Source organism: Scyliorhinus canicula, chromosome 2, assembly GCF_902713615.1.
Source record: "Scyliorhinus canicula chromosome 2, sScyCan1.1, whole genome shotgun sequence".
Lineage (NCBI taxonomy): Eukaryota > Metazoa > Chordata > Chondrichthyes > Carcharhiniformes > Scyliorhinidae > Scyliorhinus > Scyliorhinus canicula.
The window spans coordinates 175,002,439-175,029,739 of NC_052147.1; the positions used below are offsets into that span (position 1 = coordinate 175,002,439).

The 27,301-nt window shown below is 44.6% G+C and overlaps 1 protein-coding gene across 16 annotated transcripts in view; it reads left to right on the forward strand.

Moving 5' to 3' along the window:
• ankrd44 (ankyrin repeat domain 44) overlaps window positions 1-27,301 on the forward strand; it is a 312,538-nt gene that overhangs the window by 220,846 nt on the left and 64,391 nt on the right. For 15 of the 16 annotated variants that reach the window (XR_005459740.1, XM_038789101.1, XM_038789094.1 and 12 more), the window contains 5 exons: window positions 2,256-2,373; window positions 10,190-10,409; window positions 12,607-12,694; window positions 25,536-25,619; window positions 26,746-26,891. Coding sequence is in view for 15 of the 16 variants with exons in the window: in XM_038789101.1 (XP_038645029.1) it covers window positions 2,256-2,373; window positions 10,190-10,409; window positions 12,607-12,694; window positions 25,536-25,619; window positions 26,746-26,891 (656 nt within the window). In the remaining variant the exon portion in view is untranslated. Of the gene's footprint in view, window positions 1-2,255; window positions 2,374-10,189; window positions 10,410-12,606; window positions 12,695-25,535; window positions 25,620-26,363; window positions 26,711-26,745; window positions 26,892-27,301 lie in introns of those variants that run through there. The other variant, XM_038789102.1, reaches the window with a different exon arrangement.

Genomic DNA, 27,301 nt, shown 5'->3' on the forward strand with positions numbered 1-27,301 from the left:
CTGTTGCGGAGGACTAAACGGGCTTTGTAAAGGGCATGCAGCTTTCAAGTAATGTAAGGAGGCTGTTAAATGTGACCTTCTTTCGGAAACTGGACACAATTATTTCGGACTTTGTATGGGCAGAGAAAGTGCCCAGGGTTAAGAGGATCCTGTTACAGAGGCAGCAGGGAGGGTTGGCATTGCTGAACCTGCTATATTACTGTTGGGCGCGAATGTGGAGAAGATGAGGCGATGGTGGGAAGGAGAGAGGGTAGAATGGATCAGGAGGAGGAATTCTGTTGGGGGTCCAGCTTAAGGGCTATGATGATGGCAGCTATGCCAATGGCAGCGTGCAGATACTGAGGGAACCGTTGATGCAGCCCATGTGATGATCTGGAACCAGCTGAGGAGGCACTTTCGGATAGAGGGTTGTCGGTGTTAACATGTTGTGTGAAAACCACGGTTTCGTGCCATGGGGTATAGACGGGATGTACAGGAAGTGGAGAGAAGTGGGGCTGGTTAAGGTGAGAGATTTGTATCTGGAAGAAGGGTTTGCCAGTATAGATGAATTGAAAGCGATGGTAGAGCTCCCGAGAGGAAATGAGTTTAGGTACCTGAGGTAAGGGACTTTGCACGGAAGGTTTGGAAAGAGTTCCCCAGGTTGCCAAGGTACACCCTGCTGGAGCAACTGTTGCTTCCAGATGTGGAAGGGGAGGGCAGGATTGGAGACACATACAAGTGGCTGGGAGAACAGGAGGGGAGCGGGTGGTGAAGATTAAGGAGAAGTGGGAAGGGGAGCTGGGTGGAGAGATAAACTAGGGAGTATGGAGTGACTAAATGCCACCTCCTTGTGTGCAAAGACGAGCCCGATACAGTTTAAGATCGCACACAGGGTGCACATGATGCGGGCAAGAATGAGTGGATTCTTTCAGGGGGTGGCAGATGAATGTGAGAAGTGTGGGCGGGGACCAGCGAATCACGCACATACGTTCTGTGGCTGCGAAAAGTTGGAAAGAATCTGAGCAGGAGTGTTCGCAGCGCTAGCAAGGATAGTGGGGGAGGAGGTCGAGTCAAACCCTTTGGGAGCGATACTTGGGATATCGAAGAAACCGGAGCTGATGGAGGGGAGGAAGGCCGATGTTGTGGTCTTCACCTCTCTGATTGCTCAGCGACAAATTTTACTGGAGTGGCGGTCAGCAACACCACCGGGGTAGCGGCCTGGCCTGGCTGGGTGACTTACATGACTTTCTTCGGCTGGAAAAGTTCAAATATGAGTTAAGGGGCTCAGCGGAGGGTTTCAAGGCAAAGCGGGGATGTTTGTGACCGTGTTTGAGGTGTTGTTTGTCAGTGGGGTGGGGGGGGGGGGGGGTTCAGGGGAGAGCAAACAAGGGGGAAAACTGTATAATTGTGTGTTGGGAAGTTTGTTTCCCGAATTGTTTTTTGTGCTATAACTTTTCATATACGTTTGGAATAAAATAAATTTTAAAAAATGTATATCAAAATAGCAGTAACCTTAGTACCTAACCTTGGGTAACTTCCCTCCACCTCCCCCACATTTGAAAACAGAAGTTCACCGCAACTTCCAGTTTTCTCCTCAGCCACTTTTTTTTCAGTGTTGCCACTGCCCCTTTATCCCCCAACTTTAATTTTTCTTACAAACCTGTAATGTAATACTTGCTATCAAACGCCTTTGTGCAGTAGATATCAACAGCATCGATTGCCTTCATCGTAGTGGCACAGTGGTTATCACCCTCTTTGTTAATTTGATCAAAAAAGTCAAATTAAATGTGCCAAACTTGATTTGTCCTTAACAAATGTGTGCTGGATCTCCTTAAGTGGTTCATTCTAGTCCACTTGATTATTCATTTTCCCTCAGATTCTTTTTCTAAAAGCTTCCCATCACAGATGTTAAACTGATCTATAATTGCTGGATTTATCCTTCTCTCCTTCTTTGGAATAAGAGTACATTTGCAAATCTCCAATCTTTTGGCATCATCCCTGTCTCTAAGGTGGATTGTAAGATTATGACCAGTATCCCAGCAATTTCTAAGCTTACTTCCATCAGCAACAAAACATTCATCCCATCCAAACCAGGTGACCTATTCACTTGAAGTACTATCAGTCCCTAACTTTTTAATCTCCTCTCGAATACCAACAACCTCCTTGTCATATGCCACAATTTAATTGCTCATTCTTTCCTTCTGTGTTTTAGCTCTTTTAATATACTCCGAACTTGGATGGCAGGTTAATTATTCTTTTTTTAAAACAATCTTCAGGACACCAATGATGCTTGCAGTTGCCAATGGACACATTGATGCTGTCATTCTGTTACTTGAAAAAGGTGCAAATATAGATGCAGCAGATAAACAAGGCTGCACAGCCTTGCATCGTGGGGTGAGGCATGCATTTGAAAATTAAATGCAGATGTAACTGTTTAAGAAGAACGCGCATGTATTTACAGTTGATTCAAATTCAAACCAATTCAGAATCTGAAGAGATAAATGAAATTTTAAGACAAATTAAAACTCTTGAATTGTCTCTTTGTTTATACAATTTATTTTTAAAGTCAAGATTATTTTAATTGATTTGAATATTTATTTAAATTGACAATATTTTCAAAATATTTGGACAAAAATAGAATTATTTGATCCTCAAATGAGTTCAGTATGATTATTTGTATCAAATGTAAAATAATTAGTTTCTGTTCTACTGGGGTAACCCATAGGCATTCCACTTCAGAACAAATTCCATAGTGGAATTGATCCTCTATTGCAGCAGTCTTCAAAATGGGTGGAGGTGGGAACATAGGTAGGAGGTGGTGGTGGTGGTGGGGGGGGGGGGGGGGGGGGGGGGGTGTGGGTGGTGGGGTGGGGGGGGGGGGGGGGGGGGGTGGTGTGGGTGGTGGGGGGGGGGGGGGGGGCAGGAAAATGGCAGAAATTGCCATTGGGTTGATATCCCGAAAAGTGTCTTAATATGGGTAGAGATACGCACAGTGGGACAGGAAGTTACGGAGTGTTGAATAACATAGTATAATGAGATTGGTGAACGAGTGGCACAAATAGAGATAAGTTGTTTACATCTAATTGTCATTGCAAAGACTGGGCTGGATTCTCCGTTCCTGAGCCTAAGTGCTGATGTCAACGGAGGATCCGTGGAGTTCCATGACGGAACAATTGGAACCACACCCGCACAGATTCCACTACCGGTGATGGACTAGCACCAGCGCCACGTGAAACATCTGCGGAACAGGCAAAAAACAGTGGGAGAATTGCCGGGTCCGTGTTGGACATGTGCAGGGCTGATGAGCTGCAGCCACACATACACTTACACCCCCCCACACATGCACTGATCGAACCCGAGAAGATGGCGCTGGTTGTGCTGGACCACGTCTCCATCCACACCGACCCCACAGCCCACCTCCCGGCCACCCCTCAATACGACTGTCGACGACGTAAGGTGGTGCTGGACACTATCTATACGCCCTCTCTCTCCACAGCCAGGACGCCAGGCTCACGACTGTTGAGATCACACGTTGCTCGCGCTGTTGAGAACTCGGCCCATCGGATGCGGAGCATTGCGGTTGGGCCTGATAATGAGATGTGAACGCGGTCGCAACTACGCATGGCGCGCAAAGCAACGACACCGATTTGGAGGGGGTGGAGCATCGCAACCCAGTGTCAAACCGGCGTCTGCTGTGATTTTTACGTCGGGAGCTACTCTCCGCCCGATTGCCGTTCCTGATTTTGGCGTCGGGCAACGGAGAATCCTGCTCATGGTTCCAGGGTGACTAAGTCTAAAAATAATTTTTCAGAATGCACAACTGACAGAATTTACCAGCAATCACGCTGCTGGGATATTCCGCACCCGCTGATGGCACATAGGTTTCTTGGCGACAAGGGGTGCAGTCAATGAGAAATCCCATTAACTATGGCGGGACCAGAAAATCCCCTGACGGGCACCCTCCGCTGCCGAGAAACACCTGGCTGGTTGGTTGGTAAATCCCGCCCAACATCTTGAAAAGATGGCACAATTGTAAAGGAGACGGGTAGCCCTGAGAGTAAAGAATTATGCAAAGACTTCAGTGGGAAAAGATCGTGGCTCAGAAGATCCTGAATGGATCCAGAATCAGCATGGATGGAGATCAGGGATAGTAAGGAACAGAAAAAGCTTTGGGAGTAGTTTAAAGGCCCCCTAACAGTTGTTATACTGGTGCACGGAGGATTAAAGATTGCTTTTGTGGACTGCAGTAATATGTTTAAGAATAACTCCGGAAAAAGCAATTTTAGATCAGCAAAGAGTTACGGTTAATTAGTAATCTCATCATAGAAGATCTGGAAAATAGTGATAATACAGTCGAATTCCATATTTGAAAATGACATTCCAATCATACACAAACATCTAAAACTTAAAAAAGCTTATAAAATAGAAATGAGCAGAGAGCTGGATAAGGCCGATTGGGAAAATAGACTAAAATCTCTGGCAGTAAATAAACAGTGGGAAACATTGAAAGAAACAATTCAAAATGTTCTACAAAAATACATTCCATTAAAACGATTCTTGGCTGACTAAGAACTGGGAGCAAGTTCTTCGTCAGTCTGAAGATTGGGGGTGTTTAGAAACCAACAAAGGGCCACAAAATGGTGACTGAAAAAGCGAAAAAAAATAGAATGCGAGAGTAAACTAGTCAGAAATACAAAAAAACTGAAAGAGCTTTTGAAAATACACCAGGAAGAGAGTAGCGAATGTAAATGTTGGTCCCTTAGAGACAGAGACAATAGAAATTATGGGGAGTGAAGAAAGGGCAGGGATGTTGAACAAATATTTTGCATTTGTCTTCACAGAAGACACAATTACATACCAGGAATAGAGGGTAACCAAGGGTTAAGACTGAAGAAATTAAGGTTCTTAATATCAGCAGAGAAAATGTACTGGAGAAACTTAAGGGATGAAAATTGAACAAATTCCCAGGATCTGATGGCTGACATCCTCGGAATCTAAAAAAGGCAGCTGCAGAGATAGTGATGCATTGTTCATGACTTTGCAAAATTCCCCAGATTATAAATAGATTGTAGCAAACTGAAAATTAGCAAATATTATATCATAATTCAAGAAAGGAGGGAGAGAGAAAACTGGGGATTTGCACACCAGTTAGCCTGTCAATCGTTGCTGGGAAGGGCTGGTATTTATTATTGGGAAAGTCTTAACAATGCACTTAAAAATCATAGTTTAATCAGGCAAAGTCATGGTGGTTTTACAAAAGGGAAATTGATTGACAAATGCATTAATGTTTTTTGAGGTTGTAACTAGCTGGGCAGGTAAACGGGAGCCAGTAGATGTATTATACATGCATTTTCAAAAGACATTCAGTAAGCCTAACAAATTTGATTGAATTTTTTGAGCACATGACTAAGTGTGTAGATCAGTGTAATGTAGTTGAGGTAGTTTACATGGATTTCAGCAAAATATTTGACAAGGTCCCACATGGGAGACTTACAAAAAAGGAAAATGCACATGGGTTACAGGGGAACTTGATAAGGTGCATTCAAAGTAGCTGAGTGTGATGACAGATGGCTGCTTTAGTGACTGGAAGACATGTCCAGTGGCCTACCACAGGGATCTGTGCCAGGTGCCCTATTATTCATCATTTATACAAATTACATAGATGACTATGTGGGGGGAAGATCAGTAAGTTTGCGGATGATACAAAGAAAGGCCGGGTAGTTAACAGTGAGGCTGAGAGTCTTGGGTTACAGGAAGATATAGACGGGATGGTCAAATGGGCAGAAAAGTGGCAGATGGAATTTAATTCTGAAAAGTGTGAAGTGTTACACTTTGGAAGGAGCAATTTGACAAGGAAATATTCAATGAATGGCAGCACACTGGGAAGTCCTGAGGAACAAAGAGACCTTGGCGTGTTTGTAAATAGATCTCTGAAGGCAGAAGGGCAGGTTAATAGGGTGGTGAAAAAGGCATATGCCATCAATCGTGGCATAAATTACAAAAGCAAGGGAGTCATGTTAGAGTTATATAGAACATTGGTGAGGCCACAGCTTGGGTACTGTGTGCAATTCTGGTCGCCACATTACAGGAAGGATGTGATTGCACTGGAGCGGGTGCAGAGGTATTTCAGCAGGAGGTTGCCTGGAATGGAATATTTAAGTCATGATAAGAGGTTGGATAGGCTTGGTTTGTTTTTGCTGGAGAAGACTGAGGGCCGAGCTGATCGAGATTTACAAGATTATGAGAGGCTTGGATAGGGAACAGCTGTTCCCCTTCATTGAATGGTCGGTTACGAAGGCAGGGGTGGGAGATTCAGGGAGGATTTGAGGATAAGCTTTTTTGCCCAGAAGATGGTGACAGTCTGGAACGCAATGCCTGGGAGGGTGGTAGAGGCAGGTTGCCTCACATCCTTTAAAAAGTACCTGGATGAGTATTTGGCACATCTTAACATTCGAGGCTATGGGCCAAGTGCTGGCAAATGGGATTAGGATTGGCAGATCAGGTGCCTTTCATGCGGCGGTGCAGACTCCATGGGTCGAAGGACCTTTTCTGTACTGTATTTTTCTGTGATTCATGAAGGTGGGATAAATGGGATAAGCGAGGTGGCTCAGTGGTTAGCACCTCCATCTCACAGCACCGAGGACCCGGGTTCAATCCCGGCCCCGGGTCACTAACCGTCCGTGTGGAGTTTGCACATTCTGCCCATGTCTGCATGGGTCTCACCCCCATAACCAAGAGATGTGTAGGGTAGGTGGATTGGCTGTGCTAAACTGCCCCTTAATTAGAAAAAAAATGAATTGGGTACTTTAAATTTTTTTTTTAAAGTGAGGTGTCACATAAAAGGTTAATATGCAATTTGTGAAGGCTCCTTCGGCAGTACTTTCCAAACTGGCGACCTCTATCACCTAGAAGAACAAGGATAGAAGAAACATGGAAACACCACAACTCCATTTTCCCCTCCTGAGCTGGAATTACATTCCTGTTCCTTTAATGTTGCTGGGTCAAATTCTTGGGATTCCATCTCAAATAACAGCGGATTTACCTAGACCACATTGACTGCAGTGATTCAAGAAAGAAGCTCACCACCACCTTCTAGAGGGCAATTGGGGATGGGCAATAAGTGCATCACTCGGTCATGAATGAACAAAAAGTGCAGATTTCAGGGAGTGGCCTGACACCGTTATCCTTTGGCAGTCTGGACATTCCAGTTCTTCAGAACACCAGACAGCCTCAGTGGGTGGTACTTGGTGGCATTGGCTTGCTCAAAATGTGTTTACAGTGCCTGACAAATGTAGGGCTGTTCATCAATATTAGCCCACATGGTCTCCCCAATACACATGTCCTGCACATATACTTCAAAGAGGAGTGGAACGAGCTGCAGAAGAAGGGGGAGAGCACCCGGCATTCATGGAGGAAAATGATGATGAAGAGAAGGAGGGCCCATGGGGTATGACCATTCAGAGGTGCTGCTGAAGCCTTCTGTCATTGACCTGCATGCCAGAGAATCCCACAATCCCTCATCCTGACATGTACATGCCAGCATTGTACTCATATCACCTGGAGCCCTGTGGCAGACAGTATAGCTATCATCATCCCCTTCCAACACAAATCTATTGTTGCAAAGAGCCATCCATCCAGAACATTCCCAGCCTTGCATTGCCATCTAACAGTCTCATACTACTCCCCTCCTTTAACATATCAATGATCAATGTGGAATGGAACAGACAACACATTGACACTCGAAAGGAGACAACACACGCTTTCTTGAAATAAACATTTTCCACGTAACACTAACATTAGATTATGCACAAGTGATTTCCTCTATGCAACTAAGACTATTTCCACATCCATTGTTGTTGCTACACCTGTGGCTGCATCAGACAGGAGGCAGCTGTAAACACATTAGATGGCTTTGGAAAATGTTATTTGGGTTGTGAAACTACAGGGACCTTGCCTAACATTGCCCTGCTTGCATCTGTGCAAGGGCAGCTGCAGTCATGGGGACAGGAGGCAGGATTTGTGCTCTGTCAGAGGGGCCGATGACGAGTTGTAATCTGGGGAATGGCTTGAGAAATGTTTCCAAAGGCATCAACCCTGTCTTCCTCTTGCCTCTTAAGACCCACCTGCACTTCCCTTCTAAGCAAGAAGAAGAGTGTGTTTGGCTGCATTTGAATGTAATGTTCAGCCATCAAGACAACTGCTTGATCAATGCTTCTCAAAGTCATTGTTTCTTTTATTGTTATATGCCTCCATCCACTTGCTAAACTGTCAATCAAGTATGACACTTCTTCAGTGCAAGTGGTCATGTGCTCAAATACCTGAGACGTCATGACACTCGTAGCTAAGATGAACTCCTCAATCTTCAGTGCGAGGGTGTGCATAGCACTGGAAATTCTGACAGGTGTCCCCACACATTTGCTGCTCCAAAGGTTCCCGTCCAGTACAGAGCTGCTGCATCTCAGCACCTTTGCGCATATCTTGAGATGACCTTGGACTTCATATGGGTATCCTCCAAAGCTATCTTGGCTGCAAGCATGTGCTGCTGCTGATCACATGTGAAGTGTTCATCTTTACCACTTTTTCTGTCAGTGATGCTGAATCCACCAAGGTGAATGTATTTGCAGTGGTGTACGATGCATGTGAGCCATATGACAATGCCTTCTCTTGTGTGCTCCTCCTCTGACGCGTCGACAGGAGGTGAAAGGCATTTGTTAGTCGTACACGTAGGGAGGAGTTAATCCACAGCATTTTGCAGACCACCATATTGAATTTACTGGTGATAACAGTTCTCCATAAGTGACAAGTCCGGGACAAGTGACAGTGTGATTATATAGTGCTTTCACCCAGCCACCTAATCTCTCCAATAGCCTACACTTTTGCTGTCCTGCTCTACTGCCCTCAGGATGGCCAAGGATGTGACTTCGCCCCTGCTTCTCTGCTTCTCCTGGGAGCCGTAGACTCTTTTCCTGCATTGCGAAAAGGCAGTAAGTACAGACTAATAGGAGGTCAGGCTTTGTTCAGGAAGTAGTATCCCTACAGTGCAGAAGGAGCCCATATGGCCCATCGAGTCTGCACCGGCCCTTGGAAAGAGCACCCTACTTAAGCCCATGCTTCCACCCTATCCCCGTAACCCTGCCTAACCTTTTGGACACTAAGGGCAATTTAGCATGGTAAATCCACCTAACCTGCACATCTTTGGACTGTGGGACGAATTTGGAGCACCCGGAGGAAACCCACACAGACATGGGGAGAAAGTGTAAACTCCACAGTCACCCAAGGCCGGAATTGAACCCGGATCCATGGCACTGTGAGGCAGCAGTACTAGTCACTGTGCCACTGTACGACATTTTAGCTGGGCCATTGTGGGATATGAATATGTGAGGACAATGCACTGACGTTTAAATGTCAATACTCTCAGTGGAGATGGGAGTCAAGGAAGGCATTCTTCTGTATGGACACAAATTGTGTATCTCAGAGAATAGCTGTGCTGGACATTGCTGAGGAATTGAGATAAGTGATGACTGCTAGCTGAGCATTACATGACACTTACCTTGTCAAACCTCAAGAGGGCATTGGCACATTTCTTGCACTGGATTCATGAACGTCCGTACCACACAAGCTACCCATGTCCTCTACAATCTCCAGCCAAGCATTTTTGGTAACTATAGTTGGCCTATTCTTGCTATTCTGTGAAAAGAGCATCTGCCTTGCTGCGCTGACTGCTTCCACCATGACCTCTAGGATATATTTGTGAAGTAGGGATGGGGAAAGGTAAGTCCTTCCTTATCTTTCATCTATTCCTTTTTCATGCCTCTCACTGAGCAAATCGCACCACGCACTGCTGCCACTGAGAGTGCTACTGATCCTTTATCTGTACATCTGATGTTTCATTCTATCCATGCTCTCTTGGGCAGTAATTCCCAGGGCAGGTTCGCTGCATCCAGAAGGCCTGGTGATATTGTGCCAAGGACTAACTCCATTAGATTTAGCCATCTGATTCTGACTTTAGTCAGCTCCATTTGCCTTGAGGCTGGATGGATTGTCTATCAAGTAGCTTGATATCACTCCTACTTCAGATGTTTGCACTGATTTTAAAGATCTGATGTTTGTTGTTTGTATAAATGCTGCAAGTACCAGCTTGGTGAATGTGGTAGCTTTGCTTTAGATTATTGTTGGAGTACATTATTAAAATGTTGCTTCTTCTTTGTAGGTTGTTACTGGTCACGAAGAATGTGTGGAAACATTATTGGAACATGATGCATCTATTCTATGTCGTGATTCCAAAGGAAGGACACCCTTGCATTTTGCAGCAGCTTGTGGTCATGCAACTTTATTGTGCCATTTATTGCAATCAGCACTTTCTATAAATTCCCTAACAAATCTAACAGACAATCGTGGCTATACACCTTTGCACTGGGCTTGTTATAATGGTAAATAATTTACTGTAATCAAAAATTTACTTTAAAAACTATCAGCAAACTTTCAGAAACACATAAAGAAATCTTACTACTGAATACCTATATATTAACAGAAAACAATTAACAAACCGCTTCATAAAATATTGAATAATTTTGAGAGGTAGTTACAAATTTGTTAGTTAATCTCTGGGTTCAGATCCTCTGAAACTCAAGATTGATTACATTAAGACCTTTGACTCTAATATTTGTTATTTTAAATATATTGAAGTACTACAGATTATGCAGTGGTATTAAAGTGCGGTTTAAAACTGATTTTAACATTTTTAGGCAAAATTTTCAAGTTCCTGGGATGTTGTTGCACTGCAATGAATTTATTTGAAAATAACTTGCATTCATTCACAAAGTTCCTCAGTAAAAGCTGATGGCATAGGTGTTAACACATTAGTATGGATAGAAGATTGGCTGTCTGGCAGAAAACAGTGTGCACAAATGGTCTGATTGGCAGGATGTGAAGAGTAGAGTACCGCAGGGACCTCAACTGGGGCTGGGGCCTCAATTTTTTACTTTTAACATCAATGACTTAGATGAGGGGAGCAAAGGCATGGTAGCTAAATTTGCAGATGACGCAGATAGGTTGGAAAGTCTGTTGTGATGAAGGCAAGAAGTTTGCAGACGGAAGTATATAGGTTGAGGGAGTGGGCAAAAATCTGGCAGATGGAGCATAATGTGGGAAGATGTGAAGTTGTTCATTTTGGCAGAAAAAGTGAAAAAACAGTATTATTTAAACAGAAAATGATTGCAGGGGATCTAGGTATTTCTCGTGCATGAGACACAAATTGTTGGTATGCAGGTACATTAGCAAGAAGGCTAATGGAATTGAACATAAAAGTAAAGATGTTATGTTTCAGCTATACATAGTATCACTAAGACGACAGCTTGAATACTCTGTGCAATTTTGGTCTCCTTATATAAGGAAGGATGTAAATGTGTTGGAGGCAGTTTGGAGGAGCTTTACTAGATCGATACCTGGACTGCGTGGGTTGTTTTATGAGAATAGGTTGGACAGGCTTGGCTTGCTTCCACTGGAATTTAGAAGAGTATGGGGTGACTTGATTAAAATATATAAAATCCTGAATGGTCTTGACAAGGTGGAAAAGATGTTACGTGGGATCCACTTCTGGGATCTACTGGTTCGCCATGCCTCAGGAGATCTAATGCAATCTCGTGAAACATCGCGATGTGAATGCCACCCACAAACAAATCTGAATATTAGAGTGAGGCAGCTAGTTTCACTCTAATATGCATTCCCAAGATCTAACCAAAGGCGTGGGACCTAACTCCCTTACCTTGGAGACCTCGGGTGAAAGAATGTTCAGTGCTGGTCTCCACAAACAGGGACCACATGGTACAGCACTCATGGGGGGTCTCCCAGAGGATTAGAGGCACCCAGTTGCATGCTCTCTGGGCACAGTGGTCTTCTGGCACTGCTGGTGCCACCTGGGCACGCTGTAACTGCTAGCCTAGCTAGGCGCGGGGGGTGCTGGTGACTTCCTTATAGTCAGTTGGGGCTTGGGGGGTGTTCAAGGGTCGCACCGGGGCCTTGAGATCGGAATGCCATTTAAAAATGGCGTTCCGATCTCTTGCTGCACTGAGGTTTTCTGGCGAGCGGAGCTTCTCAGTGCGGAAAGCAGGGCTAGGTGCAGCCTCGGCTGAGTGTTCCTTGCTGAGGCCCCCAATCTACTTGAATGGGCGCTATATAGTGGGATGTTTCTCGGTGCTCCGAGTGCCGGGAAACACCCGGCTAATCTCGCGTGCTACGGGACTCTATCCCCATTCGGCTATATCGCGCCCGTTACCTCTTAGTTCAAAAACAGAGCACTTAAAGGTTGCCCTTTTAGGACAGTAATGAGCAGAGTTTTTTCACTGAAGATTGTGGAGCCTTGGAACTCTGCCTCAGAAGGCGGTGAAAGTGGTGTTATGAATATTTCTAAGGCAGAGGTAGACAGGGAATCCAAGGTTATCACAGGTAGATGGAAATGTGGAATTCGAAACACGCGCAAATCGGGCATGATCTTATTGAATGGAGGAGCAGGCCTGAGGGGCTGAATTGCCAACTTCTCCTGTTTCGTATGTTCATAAATAATGCATTCTAATATTGTAGTCTTTTTGTCATGCAGATTTTAATATTCAGAAATGTTTGTTTTCTTAGGTCATGAAAGTTGTTTGGAGGTCCTACTGGAGCAAAAAGAATTTACGGAATTTGGGAGTGCTCCTTTTACTCCTTTGCACTGTGCTATGTAAGTCAATTATGAGGTAATCTTTCTAAGTAAGGTAAATATTAATATTAGTGTGTCCATGGGGAAATGAAATAACATTGTTTAGATTTGGAATATACAAAACAAATATTCTGGCAAGCATACTCTGGTGTTCTCACATGTCTGATTAATCAACACCCATCCTTAAATCTTACATCAAACCCATAATCAAATAACAGTATATTGTATCTTGCATATTCCTTCACAGTATATGCTGCATTAATGAAGTGAATGAAACGGAAAATGTAAGAGGTGAGAGTAAGTTGAAGGATCATAGACTTGAACCATTACTCCACCACTCTGCAGTTCTTTTAAACAGTACCAGGCAGCTCAATTATATTGTAACAAAATAAATATAAAATACCGCAGATCCTGGAATCTGAAACAAAAACAGAAAACGCTGGAAATATTCAGCAGGTCAGGTGTTCTAGATGAGTCTCTTGTTTGTCTTTTAGTTTGTATATTGCCCAGCCAGTCTTGATTTTTTTTTTTAGGTAGTACAAGAATATATTAAAATTACATTAACGCAATCACATATGTGCATTGTGGAATTACATTTTTCCGTCAATTTCATATTTTCATTCATTTCACCTAACTGAAACAAACTTAATTGATTTTAAGGAATTAAAAACGGGTACGGAATTCATGAGTTTACAAACTAACCTAGGATATGAGCTTAGTTCAGTCAAATTTTAAATTCTGAAACCTAGAAATGAATTCTCAAAGTGTTGAATGTCCTGTAAAATAAATTATTTAAGGAAAATCTACAGATTAGAACAACAAGAAAATCTCTCCACTGTCTTAATTTTAAATGTCATGTTCCAAACTTAGTGAACGTAGGGGATTGGAAAAAGCACATTTTTAAAGTATTTCATTAAATGTAATATTGCTTCTGTAGTCATCATTCATGCATATTAATGTCTAAGTAGTATCTTTTGCATTTACAGATTTTCTTTGGGGTGGAGCTCTCTAGTGGCTGATTACTTAGATTGTTTTGTCATTCATTATGGCTCGATTCCCTTTTGAAGTGATTGTGCACTTCACAACATTTATTGTGGATATTGATTGTTCAGAAAGTGCCCTTTAATTTTGGCTTGTATTTCTTTTCAATTAGCAATCATTTTCAGAAAGGAATAGTCTAAAATGGCATACCATTTTAAAACCATTTTTAGTATGTAGTAAAAACTAGTAATTTGATTCAATCTTTCTTCTCCACCCATAAATGGAGCATTTTAAGATCAGGGTTGTCTTGCATTTTAAGAACTTTATGATCTTAACATTCTTATTTTTCTATACATTTTCTGGTTACTTTCCTCTTTCCTTTTTTGAATAAACGTTTTCATTTTTTAAAACTTTACTTTGTTTCTGCACTTCAAAGGGACCTATTGCAAAACATTGAAGTTTCTTATTGTTAGGAGCAGTAGGAGGCTATTCGGTGCTAAGAGCCTGCTCCGCCATTCATTATGATCATGGCTGATCAGCCAACTCAACAGCCTAATCCTGCTTTCCCTCCCATACCCTTTGAACCCCTTTTCCCTAAGTCCTATATCTAACTGCTTCTTGAAAACATACAATGTTTTGGCCTCTACTTCCTGTGGAACGCATTCCACAGGCTCACCACTTTCTTGGTGAAGAAATTTCTCCTCATCTCTGTCCATATCCTCGACTATGACCCTGGTTTTGGATACACCCACCATCGGGGACATCCTTCCTGCATCTACCCTGTCTAGTTCTGTTATAATGTTATAGGTTTCTGTGAGATCCCCTCATTCTTCTGAACGCCAGCAAATACAAACCTAACCAATTCAATCTCTCCTCATGCGTCAGTCCCACCATCCCAGGAATCAGTCTGGTAAACCTTTGATGCACTCCCTCTAGAGGAGGAACATCCTTCCTCAGAGAAGGAGACCAAACCTGCACACAATATTCCAGGTGTGGCCGCAGCAAGGTTCTGTATAATTGCAGCAAGACAACCCTGCTCCTGTACTCTAATCCTCTCGCAATGAAGGCCAGCATACCATTTGCCTTCTTTACCGCCTGCAAGCTTACCTTCAGTGACTGTGTACGAGGACACCCAGGCCTCGTTGAACATTCCCCTCTCCTACTTTATGGCCATTCAGATAATAGTCTGATTTCTCATTTTTGTTACCACTGATTCAAATTATACTGCATCTACCATTCATTTGCCTATTCATTCAACTTGTCCAAATAACACTGAAGGATCTCTGCATCTTCCTCACAGCTCACCCTCCCTCCCAACTTGGTGTCATCTACAGATTTGGACATATTACACATTTTGTTCCCTCATCTAAATCATTAATGTGTATTGTGAACAGCTGTGGTCCTAGCATTGATCCCTGCAGTACCCCACTAGTCACTGCCTACCAATTTGAAAAAGACCAGTTGATTCCTACTCTTTGCTTTCTGTCTGCCAACCAGTTTTCTACCCCTAATTCCATGCGCTTTAATTTTACACGATACATTCTAATGCTGGATTTTGTCAAAAGCCTTCTGAAAGTCCAAATATATCACATCCACTAGCTCCCCCTCATCGATTCTACCAGTTACATCCTCAAAGAATTCCAGTAATTTGTCCAGCATGATTTCCCCTCATAAATCCATGCTGACTGTCCGATCCTGCCACTATTTTCTAAGTGCTGTGTTATGAAATCTTTGACAATAGATTATAGAATTTTTCCCACTACTGACATCAGGCTTACTGGTCTATAATTCCTGTTTTCTATCTATGTCCCTTTTAAAATAGTGGAGTTACATTAGCTACCCGCCAATTTGAAGGAACTGTTCCGGAGTCTATAAAATCCTGGAAGGTGACCACCAATGTATCCACTATTTCTAAAGCCTCTTCCTTAAGTACTCTGGGATGTAGATTATCAGGTCCTGGGGATTTATCAGCCTTCAATCCCATCAATTTCCCCAACACCATTTCGCAACTAATATTGATCTCCTTCAGTTCCTCTCCCTCATTAAACCCAGCATTTCCCAACATTTCTGGTATCTAATTTGTGTCCTCATTTGTGAAGACAGAACCAAAGTATTATTTAGTTGCTCAGCCATTTCTTTGTTCCCTATTATACATTCCCCTGTTTCTGACTGCAAAAAACCTACATTTGTCCTTCTCAATCTTTTTCTCTTCATTTATCTCTAAAAACTTTTGCAGTCAGTTTTTTATGTTCCCTGTAAGCTTACTACTCCTTCTTGATCAATCTCTTGGTCTTTCGTTACTGAATTCTAAACAGCTCCCAATCCTCACACCTGTTTTTCTTGGTCAATTTGTATGCTTCTTCCTTGGATCGAATACTATCTCTAATTTCCATTGTAGGCTATGGATGGACCACTTTTCCCATTTTACTTTTTTGCCAGACAGAATAAACAATTGTTGCAGTTCCCTCATGTACTCCTTGTATGTTTGCCGTTGCCTTCCACTATCATCCCTTTAAGTAATGTTCCCCAATCGATCAAAGCCAACTCACGCCTCATATCATTGTCATTTCCTTTATTAAGATTCAGGACCCTTGTCTCAGAATCAACTACTTCACTCTCCATCTTGATGAAAAATTCTATCATGTTATGGTCACTCATCCCCAAGGGGTCTCGCATAACGAGGTGCCAATGATTCCATTCTCATCACATAGTATCCAGTCTAGGATGGCCTGTTCTCGAGTTGGTTCCTCAATGTATTAGTCCAGAAAACCATCCCGTATACACTTCAGGAATTCCTCCTTTCTGGTATTGTGGCTAATTTGATTTGCCCAATCTATTTCTATATTAAAATCACCCATAATTAAAGATGTTCCTTGATTGCATGCGTCTCCAATTTCCTGTTTAATGCCATTCCCAACATCACCACTGCAGTTTGTGGGTCTATGCATGACACCCACTAACGTTTTTTGCCCCTTGGTGTTTCTCAGCTCTACCCATACAGATTCCATGTTGTCGGAGCTAATATCCTTCCACACTACTGTGTTAATTTCCTCTTTAACCAGTAATGCAGCCCCATTGCTTTTTCCTTTTTTTTAAAGAAAATATAACAAACATACCCCGCTTGTAACAAACCCCAGCCAACATGGCTTACACAAACAGAACTACCGTCCACAGCCCCTTTTCCACTGGTTTTCCTGTCCTTTGTTGACCCCCCCCCCCCCCCCCCCCCCATGCCTCCTTTCACCCACCATGGCACTAATCCATACAACCGACTTTGGGGGTTCCGAGTACCTCCAACCTAATAAGTTCCGTCTCCGGGCCATCAGGGAGGCAAAGGCCAGGACATCAGCCTCTCTCACCCCTGCAGGAAGGTTGAAACATGCCTCCGTACAAAATCCCTCACTTGCAGATACTGCAATTGCCACCTGGCAACTCAAACTCCTTCTCCAACTCCTCCAAGCTCGAGAAACCCTCATCAATAAAATGATCTCCAAATCTTTCGATCCCCGTCCGCTGGCACCTCAAACCCGCCAAGCGAACTGGTGATTGCCACATATCGGTGCCCACACCGAAGCCCCCTTCAACCCCATGTGCTGCCGCCACTGTCCCCACATCCCAGGGCTGCCGCTGCTACCGGGCTTGTAGAGTACCAGGATGGTGAGGACGGCAGAGGTGCTGTTAACAGTGGCCCCAAACACGTCTCTTTACAAGAGGCCGCCCCCACCCGCTCCCATACTGATCTCTCCCCCACTACCCACTTCCTGACCATTGCTATATTCGCCGCCCAATAATAATTTATAAAATTAGGAAATTGGTGGATGTGGCGTCTGGAGAAGGGTGTGTAGATAGCCTGGGTCACATTGAGATCTAAAAAGATGAGGTGTTGGGCATCTTGAAAAATATTGAAAAATAGATAAGTTCCCAGGGCCAGATGGGGATTTATCTAACATCTACCCCAGAATACTGAAGGAGGCAAGAGAGGAAATTGCTGAGGCCTTGACAGAAACCTTTGGATCCTCACTGTCTTCAGGTGATGTCCCAGAGAACTGGAGAATAGCCAATGTTGTTCCTTTGTTTAAGAAGGGTAGCAAGGATAATCCAGGGAACTACAGGCCGGTGAGCCTTGCGTCAGTAGTAGGGAAATTACTGGAGAGAATTCTTCGAAACAGGATCTACTCCCATTTGGAAGCAAATGGACGTATTAGCGAGAGGCAGCATGGTTTTGTGAAGGGGAGGTAGTGGCTCACTAACCTGATAGAGTTTGATGGGTCGAATGGCCTCCTTCTGCATTGTAAATTCTATGTCTATGCCTTACGCCTTTTTCGAAGAGGTCACAAAGATGATTGATGCAGGTAGGGCAGTGGATGTTGTCTATATGGACTTGAGTAAGGCCTTTGACAAGGTCCCTCATGGCAGACTGGTACAAAAGGTGAAGTCACACGGGATCAGGGGTGAGCTGGCAAGATGGATACAGAACTGGCGAGGTCAGAGAAGGCAGATAATAGCAATGAAGGGTGCTTTTCTGATTGGAGGGCTGTGACTAGTGATGTTCCGCAAGGATCAGTGATGGGACCTTTGCTGTTCGTAGTATATATAAATGATTTGGAGGAAAATGTAACTGGTCTGATTAGCAAGTTTGCAGACGACACAAAGGTTGGTGGAATTGTGGATAGCGATGAGGACTGTCAGAGGATACAGCAGGATTTAGATCCTTTGGAGACTTGGGCGGAGAGATGGCAGATGGAGTTTAATCTGGACAAATGTGAGGTAATGCATTTTGGAAGGTCTAATGCAGGTAGGGAATATACAGTGAATGGTAGAACCCTCAAGAGTATTGACAGTCAGAGAGATCTAGGTGTACAGGTCCACAGGTCACTGAAAGGGGCAACACAGGTGGAGAAGGTCGTCAAAAAGGCACACGGCATGCTTGCCATTATTGGCCAGGGCATTGAGTATACAAATTGGCAAGTCATGTTGCAGCTGTACAGAACCTTACTTCGACCACACTTGGAGTATAGTGTTCAATTCTAGTCGCCTCACTACCAGAAGGATGTGGCGGCTTTAGTGAGGGTGCAGAAGAGATTTACCAGGATGTTGACTGGTATGGAGGGCATTAGCTATGAAGAACGGTTGAATAAACTCTCTTTGTTCTCACTGGAACGACGGAGGTTGAGGGGCGACCTGATAAAGGTCTACAAAATTATGTGGGGCATAGACAGAGTGGATAGTCAGAGGCTTTCCCCCAGGGTAGAAGGGTCAATTACTAGGGGGCATAGGTTTAAGGTGTGAGGGGCAAGGTTTAGAGGAGATGTACGAGGCAAGTTTTTTACACCGAGGGTATTGGGGTGCCTGGAACTCGCTGCTGGAGGAGGTGGTGGAAGCAGGGACGATAGTTACATTTAAGGGGCATTTTGACAAATGCATGAATAGGATGGGAATCGAGGGATACGGACCCAGGAAGTGGGGAAGATTTTAATTGAGATGGGCCGCGTGGTCGGCACAGGTTTGGGGGGCCGAAGGGCATGTTCCTGTGCTGTACTTTTCTTTGTTCCTTTGTTCTTTGTGCTGGCACTGTGGCTGGAGCCGCCTACCAGAGGTCATCTCAAAGGATCAGACACACTTTGCCAAGGGTTGGCAACTGTCTGCCAATTTACGTCACCTGCTAAATGTTGTCCCTTTTCTCCCACCTCGGTGCCTGAACCAGAGGTGATTGTTTCCCTGGACAGCGAAAAGGCATTTGATACAGTGGAGTGGAAAGTATCTGAGAATCTTGGGAGGTTTGCCTTCGGCCGCATATTTATTTCCTGGATTTGACTACTGTTTTAGACTCCCACTGCTTGTGTTCGTACAAATGTCCCAAACGCTTGTAATTTTCCATTGAATAGGGGCATGAGATATGAGACATGTCCACTGTCTATGCTCCTGTTTGCTTTGACAATCGAACCGCTCGTTAGAACACTAAGGCCCTCTATTAAGTGGAGTGGGATAATCAGGGAGGAAGGATAAAGGTGTCCCTTTACCAGCCTCCCGTACTTCCCGTACTCCAGCCAGTACTTCCCCTACCAGCCTCCCCGGACAGGCGCCGGAATGTGGCGACTAGGGGCTTTTCACAGTAACTTCATTGAAGCCTACTCGTGACAATAAGCGATTTTCATTTCATTTTCATTTTCATTTCATTTTCATTATGCAGATGACCTACTTCTCTTTGGGCAGCATTGTGGCACAAGTAGATAGCGCTGTGGGCGCCAGGGTCCTAGGTTCGATTCCCCGCTGGGTCGCTGTACGTGTGGAGTGTGCATGTTCTCTCCGCGTCTACGTGGGTTTCCTCCGGGTGCTCCGGTTTCATCCCACAGTCCAAGGACGTGCAGGTTAGGTGGATTGGCCATGATAAATTGCCCTTAGTGTCCAAAAAAAGGTTAGGAGGGGTTATTGGGTTAGGGGGATAGGGTGGAAGTGAGGGCTTAAGTGGGTCGGTGCAGACTCGATGGGCCGAATGGCCTCCTTCTGCACTCTACGTTCTAGAGAAGCCCTTCCCCTGTCAGCAGTATGTCACCCCACCCCACCAAGTCCCCAAAATAGCAACCCCTACCCCCATCTCCCGACTAATCTGCACAGCCCCACCGCGCATCCGTGAGTTAGCCTGGCAGCCCCCGCCCTGGCGCCTAGCATCCTACCTCCTCACTGATTTCCCCCCCACCCCCCGCTCAATCATCCTGCTAGTGCAAACAGAAACAACCACTCCCCAAGCCCAATCGAAGAGATCAACCCCCCACCTTCCAACAAAAAACAAAAATAAAGCCGAACAATGGCCCCAAAAACAAATTAAACACAGCGGCAAAGCATCTCCACCAAAGTTCAATGTCCACCTTCTCCTGCCAGTCTGTTGTCTCTGATAAATTGCATCGCCTCCTCTGACGTCCCAGCCTTCATAAGTCACCCACAGACGTGCCGGGTGCAGCACCCCGAACTTCACCTCCTTGAAGGGGGCTGCCTTGGCCTTATTGAAGCTTGCTCTCCTCTTGGCCAGCTCTGCCCCCAGGTCCTGATATATTCCAAGTTCATTGCTCTCCCAGCTGCAGCGCCAAGTCTGCCTGGCCCCCTTCATGATCTTCTCTTTGTCCAGGAAATGGTGCAAATGCATCACCATCGCCCTTGCCGGCTCGTTCCCCTGGAGCTTCCTCATTCGCGATCCACCTATGTGCTCGATCCACCTCCAGAGGCCGTGTGAATGCACCCTCTCCTAGCAGCTTCTCCAAAATTCTCCCCACATATGCGCCGGCGTCAGCTCCCTCATTCCCTCCGGCAGACCCACAATCCTTTTTGTAAAAAATAAATTTAGAGTACCTAATTCATTTTTTCCAATTAAGGGGCATTTAAGCGTTGCCAATTCACCTACCCTGCACATCTTTGGGCTGTGGGCTAAACCCACACCGACACGGGAAGAATGTGCAAATTCCACACCGACAGTGACCATGGGCCAGGATCAATACTGGAACCTTGGCGCCGTGCTGTAGCAGTGCTTGCCACTGCGCCATCATCATGCCCTCCACAATCCTAATATTCTGCCTGCGTGACCGGTTCCCCAGGTCTTTGACCTTCTCCTGGAGCCACCACTGCTGATCCCGCATCAGCCCCATCTGCGCTGTCATCGAGGCGAGCTGCTCCTCATGTTCGCCTGCCACCTCCTCCATCTTCTGAATCACCCGACCCTGGGCCTCCAGCCTCGTCTCCACATGGTTGATCACCACCTTAATCGAATCCACCACCCGGGCCAGGTCCTCCGGTTTCTCCTTGCGTTGCTGGGTAAATTTCCGTTCAGGAAGTCCACCATTTGCTCTGTTGACCACTGAGCCGGCTGGGCTGCTCCCTGACCCTCCGCCATCTCCACGTGCGTCGCAGACACCGCACCAATCTCTGCTCCCCTCTTTTTTGACAGCTTCTGGCCTTCATCTGCATGTACCAGTGGGTCACTCTCTTCACTCTCCCACACCTTTTTACCTCCTCACATCCACCCGTTAACCAGGCACCACTCGTACACCCTCCAACTTTTCACTCACCATTATGTACCTACCCCCCTTATCTGACATGATTCCCCCAGCCTCAAATGCCACTCGCTTACTAATCAAAATTGCTACCCCCCTGGTCTTTGATTCCAGCCCTGAGTGGAACACCTGGCTAACCCAACCCTTCCTCAATCACGTCTGATCTATGACCTTTAGATGTGTCTCTAGTAGCATTGCCACGTCTGCCTTCAGCTCCCTTCGATGCGCAAACACGCGAGTCCTCTTGACCGGCCCATTCAGTCCTCTCACATTCCATGTAATCAGCCTGGACAGGGGGCTTCCCCCACCACCACACCCCCTCCTCACCCCAGCCCCCACCAACTAGCCATCACCCTTCCCCGAGTACCCCCATGAGCAGTAGCCATTCCCAACCTCCCATTTATTCCCCGATAATAGTTCCTCCCCTGTCAGCAAAGCAGTCCCCCCCCCCCCCCCCCCCCCCGGCCAACTGCACCAGAAACCTCATCCCCCAGGTCAAGTACCAGCTTAACACTTGCTCACCCCCCACTGCGCTTCCGAGAGTCAGCTGAACCATGCTGATCCCTTTAACCCCCACCCCTGGCGCCAAACAGTCTGTCTCCCTATTGTTCGAACCTCTCCCCCCACATGAATAAACCTTTGAACAGCATCACATTCCCCAGTAAGTAAATAGCAGCAAAAAAAGAAGAAATTAACATAAACCAGTGAAGAGACAATCACTTAAAGCAAAACCCAGTCTCCCGAAGAATATCTCGAACTTCAAGACCCCTTCCCCCCCGCATCAAATTCCTGCAAGACAAAGCACCCTCCAACCATCACCACAGCCCATTATTTCACCCAGAACGACATCAAATCCTTTTTTAAAAACAGTACAGTATTACGAACCACCACTACAAAACTTCTTCGCAGCTTAAATGTCCTTTAAATCGTCTCCAGCTTTTCTTTAATGAATGTCCCTACATCATCCGGCGTCTCAAAATAAATGTCCCGTTCCTCGTGTGTAATCCACAGCCGTGCTGGGTACATCATCCCGAACTTCACCCCCTTGAAGAGGGTCGCCTTTGTCCGATTTAACCCAGCCCGTCTGTTGGCCAACTCCACTCCCAGGTCCTGATAAATACGCAACTCACATCTCTCCCACTTGCTGCTCCATTCTTTCTTGGCCCACCGCAAGACGTGTTCCTTATCCGTAAAACTGTGAAAACGTACCACCATGGCCCTCGGCAGGTCATTCGCCCTGGGCTTCCTAGCGAGGGCTCTGTGTGTTCTATCAACCTCCAGGGGCCGAGGAAACGCCCCAGCCCCCATCAGCTTCTCCAGCATGTCCGACACATATGCCCTCTCATCCGATCCCTCACTGCCTTCAGGGAGGCCAACAATTCTGAGGTACTGCCTCCTGGACTTATTCTCCAGGTCCTCCAGCTTCTCCTGCATCCTCTTCTGGCGGTCGTCCACAGAAACGCCTGTCTATTCCCCTTACAATTGAATCCCCTATAACTATTGCACTGTCACACTTATCACCCCTCCCCTCTGCAGCAGAACCAACCATGCTGTCACAAGTGTGGCTGTTGCTGTTTTCCCCTGAGAGGCCATTCCCCTCAATAGTATCCAAAGCGGTATATCTGTTCTGCATGGGAATGGCCACAGGAGATTCCTGCACTTGTTTTTGTTATTGTCATAAAACTTTTACGATACCTTAATAAAATTTAAAAAAAAAAATAAACACACCTCTGTGGTGCTTCTTACAGGCTCCTAGCTGCTGACACTGCTGAGTGCTGCCCATGTCCTTTTGAATACTCTGCTCATCTGGGAGCCTACCTGGGCTGTCTTTCTGGACTCGCTCAAACCAAGCTGTATCAACAAGGACGAAGCTCAGTAAGGAACCCACCAGGTGTTGGCACTGCTCAGAAACACTGCCCCATTGCAGAGGATCAGCAGAGTTCGCCCCAACCAGAGGATGCCAATTTCACTTGGCCAATCCTCCTAACCTGTGGGAATAAACCCACGCAGACACAGGGAGAATGTGCAAACGCCACACAGACAGTCACCCAAGGCCAGAATGGAACCCGGGTCCAAGGTGTGGTGAGGCAGCAGTGCTAACCACCGTGCCACCATGCAGCCCTAGGTTGGACCATATAGAAACAGCTGATTTCCATCCTTAAAGGGTATTAATGAACCAGATGGGTTGATTTTAGAAAGTTGGTGAGTCGGTGTGTTAGATATCACATTCTCCAAAGAAACTTGGTTAAAAGTACACTGCAACACTGACTCCAATATTTGTGAGGAGAGTACAGAGGCCACAAAGGACGAACAATTCAGTTGCGATGGGGGCTGCAGAGGTCTTGATGAATTTGTCAGGCCCAGATTACAATTTTTATCTTCTATTTCTCACCCACCAGAACCAAATTGGGAACATCCCCAGCAATCAGGAGGGAGAAAGGCTGCAGATAAGTGCTTGGGGAGTGCGTGGGTACCCGAGGGAAGTTAGTTGGGGTGGGAGAAGGTCAGCCACAATTGTAGGTGCTTGTGATCGCACCTACAGGAGAGGAGGGTCTGTGATCACAGCAGATGGAAAGAAAGTGGCTATGGATGAGCGAGGGTGCCAAAGGGGGAGGATTGGGGGGGGATCATTCTTGCTCCTCCCAGCCCAATTGAAGTGCTGTAAAAGATGCAACATTTAGAGCTGGCAGCTTCCTCCTATCTTTCCCTGTCAGGTTTCCAAGCACTGGGAAAAATACAGAAATTACTGACTTTAATTCAGGGTCCCAATTGCATCATGCGAGTATAAATAAATTACTGAGATGGTCTAGCCTCTGCATGTAGAATACTTGTGCCACAAAACTCAACTTCATAAAAATGACAACTAACATGTATACGCTAGGTTAGAGATGCAATTCCTATTTAATTTTTTTTTTTAATCCTCTTTTACTGATTGTGCTGAGAGGGGGATTTAATATTGAGACCCCCATATGCTTTACTGTCCCCTTTACTTTTCCATTTTGTAAAGTACAAAATTTCCAAGTCCTCTTCGGTGGCTATCTTAGCTCTGATCCGTACTGTTATGGCCCTAAAATACAATCAATTAAAAATTAAGACATTCTGTATAAAATTTCAGAATTGGCCAGTAAGCTTTATCCATTTCATCACTTGCAGCTTCCAAAATTTTATTTTGCAAAGTGCCAATTTGGCCCCACACCCACAGTTTCTCTTCAATTCATGCTTTGTCATCTCCCACTCAAGCCTTATCCTTCACTTCTAACCTGGCTCATAATGAAGGCTGTGCTAAGTCTTGACTGCCTGTGTGCAACACTATAGTAGAATGATTGGCAACTGGGTTATTCGGTCACATAATTACAGATACTTCTTGTCCTGATTGCAAACGTTTGCATTTTTATTTCAATCTTGTTTTGGGAAGAAAGAGCTTGGAACTTAGTTTTCATTTGAAGTGCCATCGAACATTGGTTCTACTTCAATCAGTTTCAGATGACTTAAGTTTTTTGAAAACATGTTTGAATCCCATATCAGAAAGAACTTTTTACCTGGTGATGTTTGGAAAAATTTGTTAAGTGTTGTAGAAATTGAAATGTTAAATGATGTTCAAAATATAGTTAGATGCTGTGATAGAACACTACAGTACAAGGGCGATGAGCTTTGATAGGCAAAATGGTCTTTAATCATGCTTGAATTCTGTACATAGATTTTCAGTAAGATAAAGTTTACATACTGGTGTATGAGGTCACTGTACAAGTCGTGGATAAGATATATTAATTCCAGATCATAATTGTTCCTATGTGCTTTTGCTCTATCAGCATAACCAAACATTCTTCCTTTGCTTACAGAATAAATGACCATGAAAATTGTGCAGAAATATTAATAGAAGCTTTAGGTGCTACAATTATTGATTCCAGAGATGCCCAAGAAAGGTATGAGAAACAAATGAAACTTTTAGTTGCACGATGCTATATGTTTTTTAAATTAAGTCTTCAAAATCATTTGAATTTCTGCATGAGATGTTAAAATCAAACTGAAATTTATTATGATGCTCAAAAAATGTTACTTAAGATATTGCGCCAAGCTAATTGGAATCTCAGTCCCCCTTACTTATTCTGGAAATTTTGTGATCTCAATAGTTGGGATTATAAGAATATGGACTTTCGAGAGAAGGAGGGAACTTCACTTTGTGGATTTTCTTTTTTTAAAAAAATGTTTTCCCAAGGGGCATTTAGCTTGGCCAATCCACCTACCCTGCACATCTTTGGGTTGTGGAGGTGAGAACCACGCAGACACTGGGGGAATGTGCAAATTCCACACGGAAAGTAAGCCGAGGCCAGGATCGAACCTGGGTCTTCGGCACCGTGAGGCAGCAATGCTAACCACTGTGCCACCCTGTGGCTTTTCCATAGCTTTTGCAACTTTTGCCTCTTTAACACTATGATTACTTGAAAATGCAGTTTGTATGATTCTTGTTTCTTGAAACTAAGAATAGTTTGCTGTTCAATCTTATTATTTTGTTTTAGGATTTGAATGTTTTTGAATATTGCTTTTAAAATTCTACTTTGTTTTGTAACTTTGTCCAAACATGGGTCCAAAGCTCTGAAAATAGCTTAAAAGATTTTGAGTTGGTGGAACTGGGAGCATTAATCCTGTACCTCTGGACCTTGTTGCAGATGCAGTCCAGTCTGATGGGACAAACATCTTGCCTGCCTGCTAGCTGTAAGCTTCCTTTCTAAAATGAGTTTGAGTTTCAATCAAGTTCGTCGTGGGCATTGGCCCACAGCATAAAACTAGAACAAATTGGTCATTTCAGTCAGAGAGGCCATAGGATGGCTGGTGGTGGAAATAAACAAAATGCTGCGCAGCTGAAGGAAGGGTTACTTTTAATGTAAGTTTTCAACTGAGGCATCTTCTAGGGATAGAGAAAAAGGAGCTTTATATTACAACTGGCTAAGCCTAAATGGCACTGTTGCTGGTTTCGTTTGTTAGAACTTTTGTATTAAATTATCAAATACCACGTGTTGAAAATAACATGGTCTGGGATTGTATTTTTAGAACCCCACTTCATGCAGCTGCTTTTACAGACCATGTGGAATGCTTGCAATTGCTATTAAGTCATGGTGCACAAGTGAATCCTGTTGATAAGTCAGGGAAAACTCCATTAATGATGGCAGCCGAAAATGGACAGTGTGGAGCTGTAGGTATGTAACAGTGACATTTTTCTGCTTTCCAAAATGGTTTTAATAGTGAAGCAGACAATAAATTTGTTTTTACTTCTGCAAAAGCATTGCTGCCCAAAGATTTACTTGAATAGTGAAGACTTAGCTTAGATGTCATAACTGAAGGTGAAATAAAGAACAAAAATAAGAGAACAACATCACCCTCGGGCAGAGCAAAAAAGGTGACGTGTGAGAAGGTTAATGCAGGACTGAGGGTATTGTACCTTAATGCGCGCAGTATATAGAACAAGGTAAATGAGCTTGTTGCGCACATTGAAATTGGCCAATACAATGTTGTGAGCATCACAGAGACGTGGCTGCAAGGGGATCAGGGCTGGGATCTAAATATACAAGGATATGTGTCCTTATCGAAAGGACAGGCAGATGGGCAA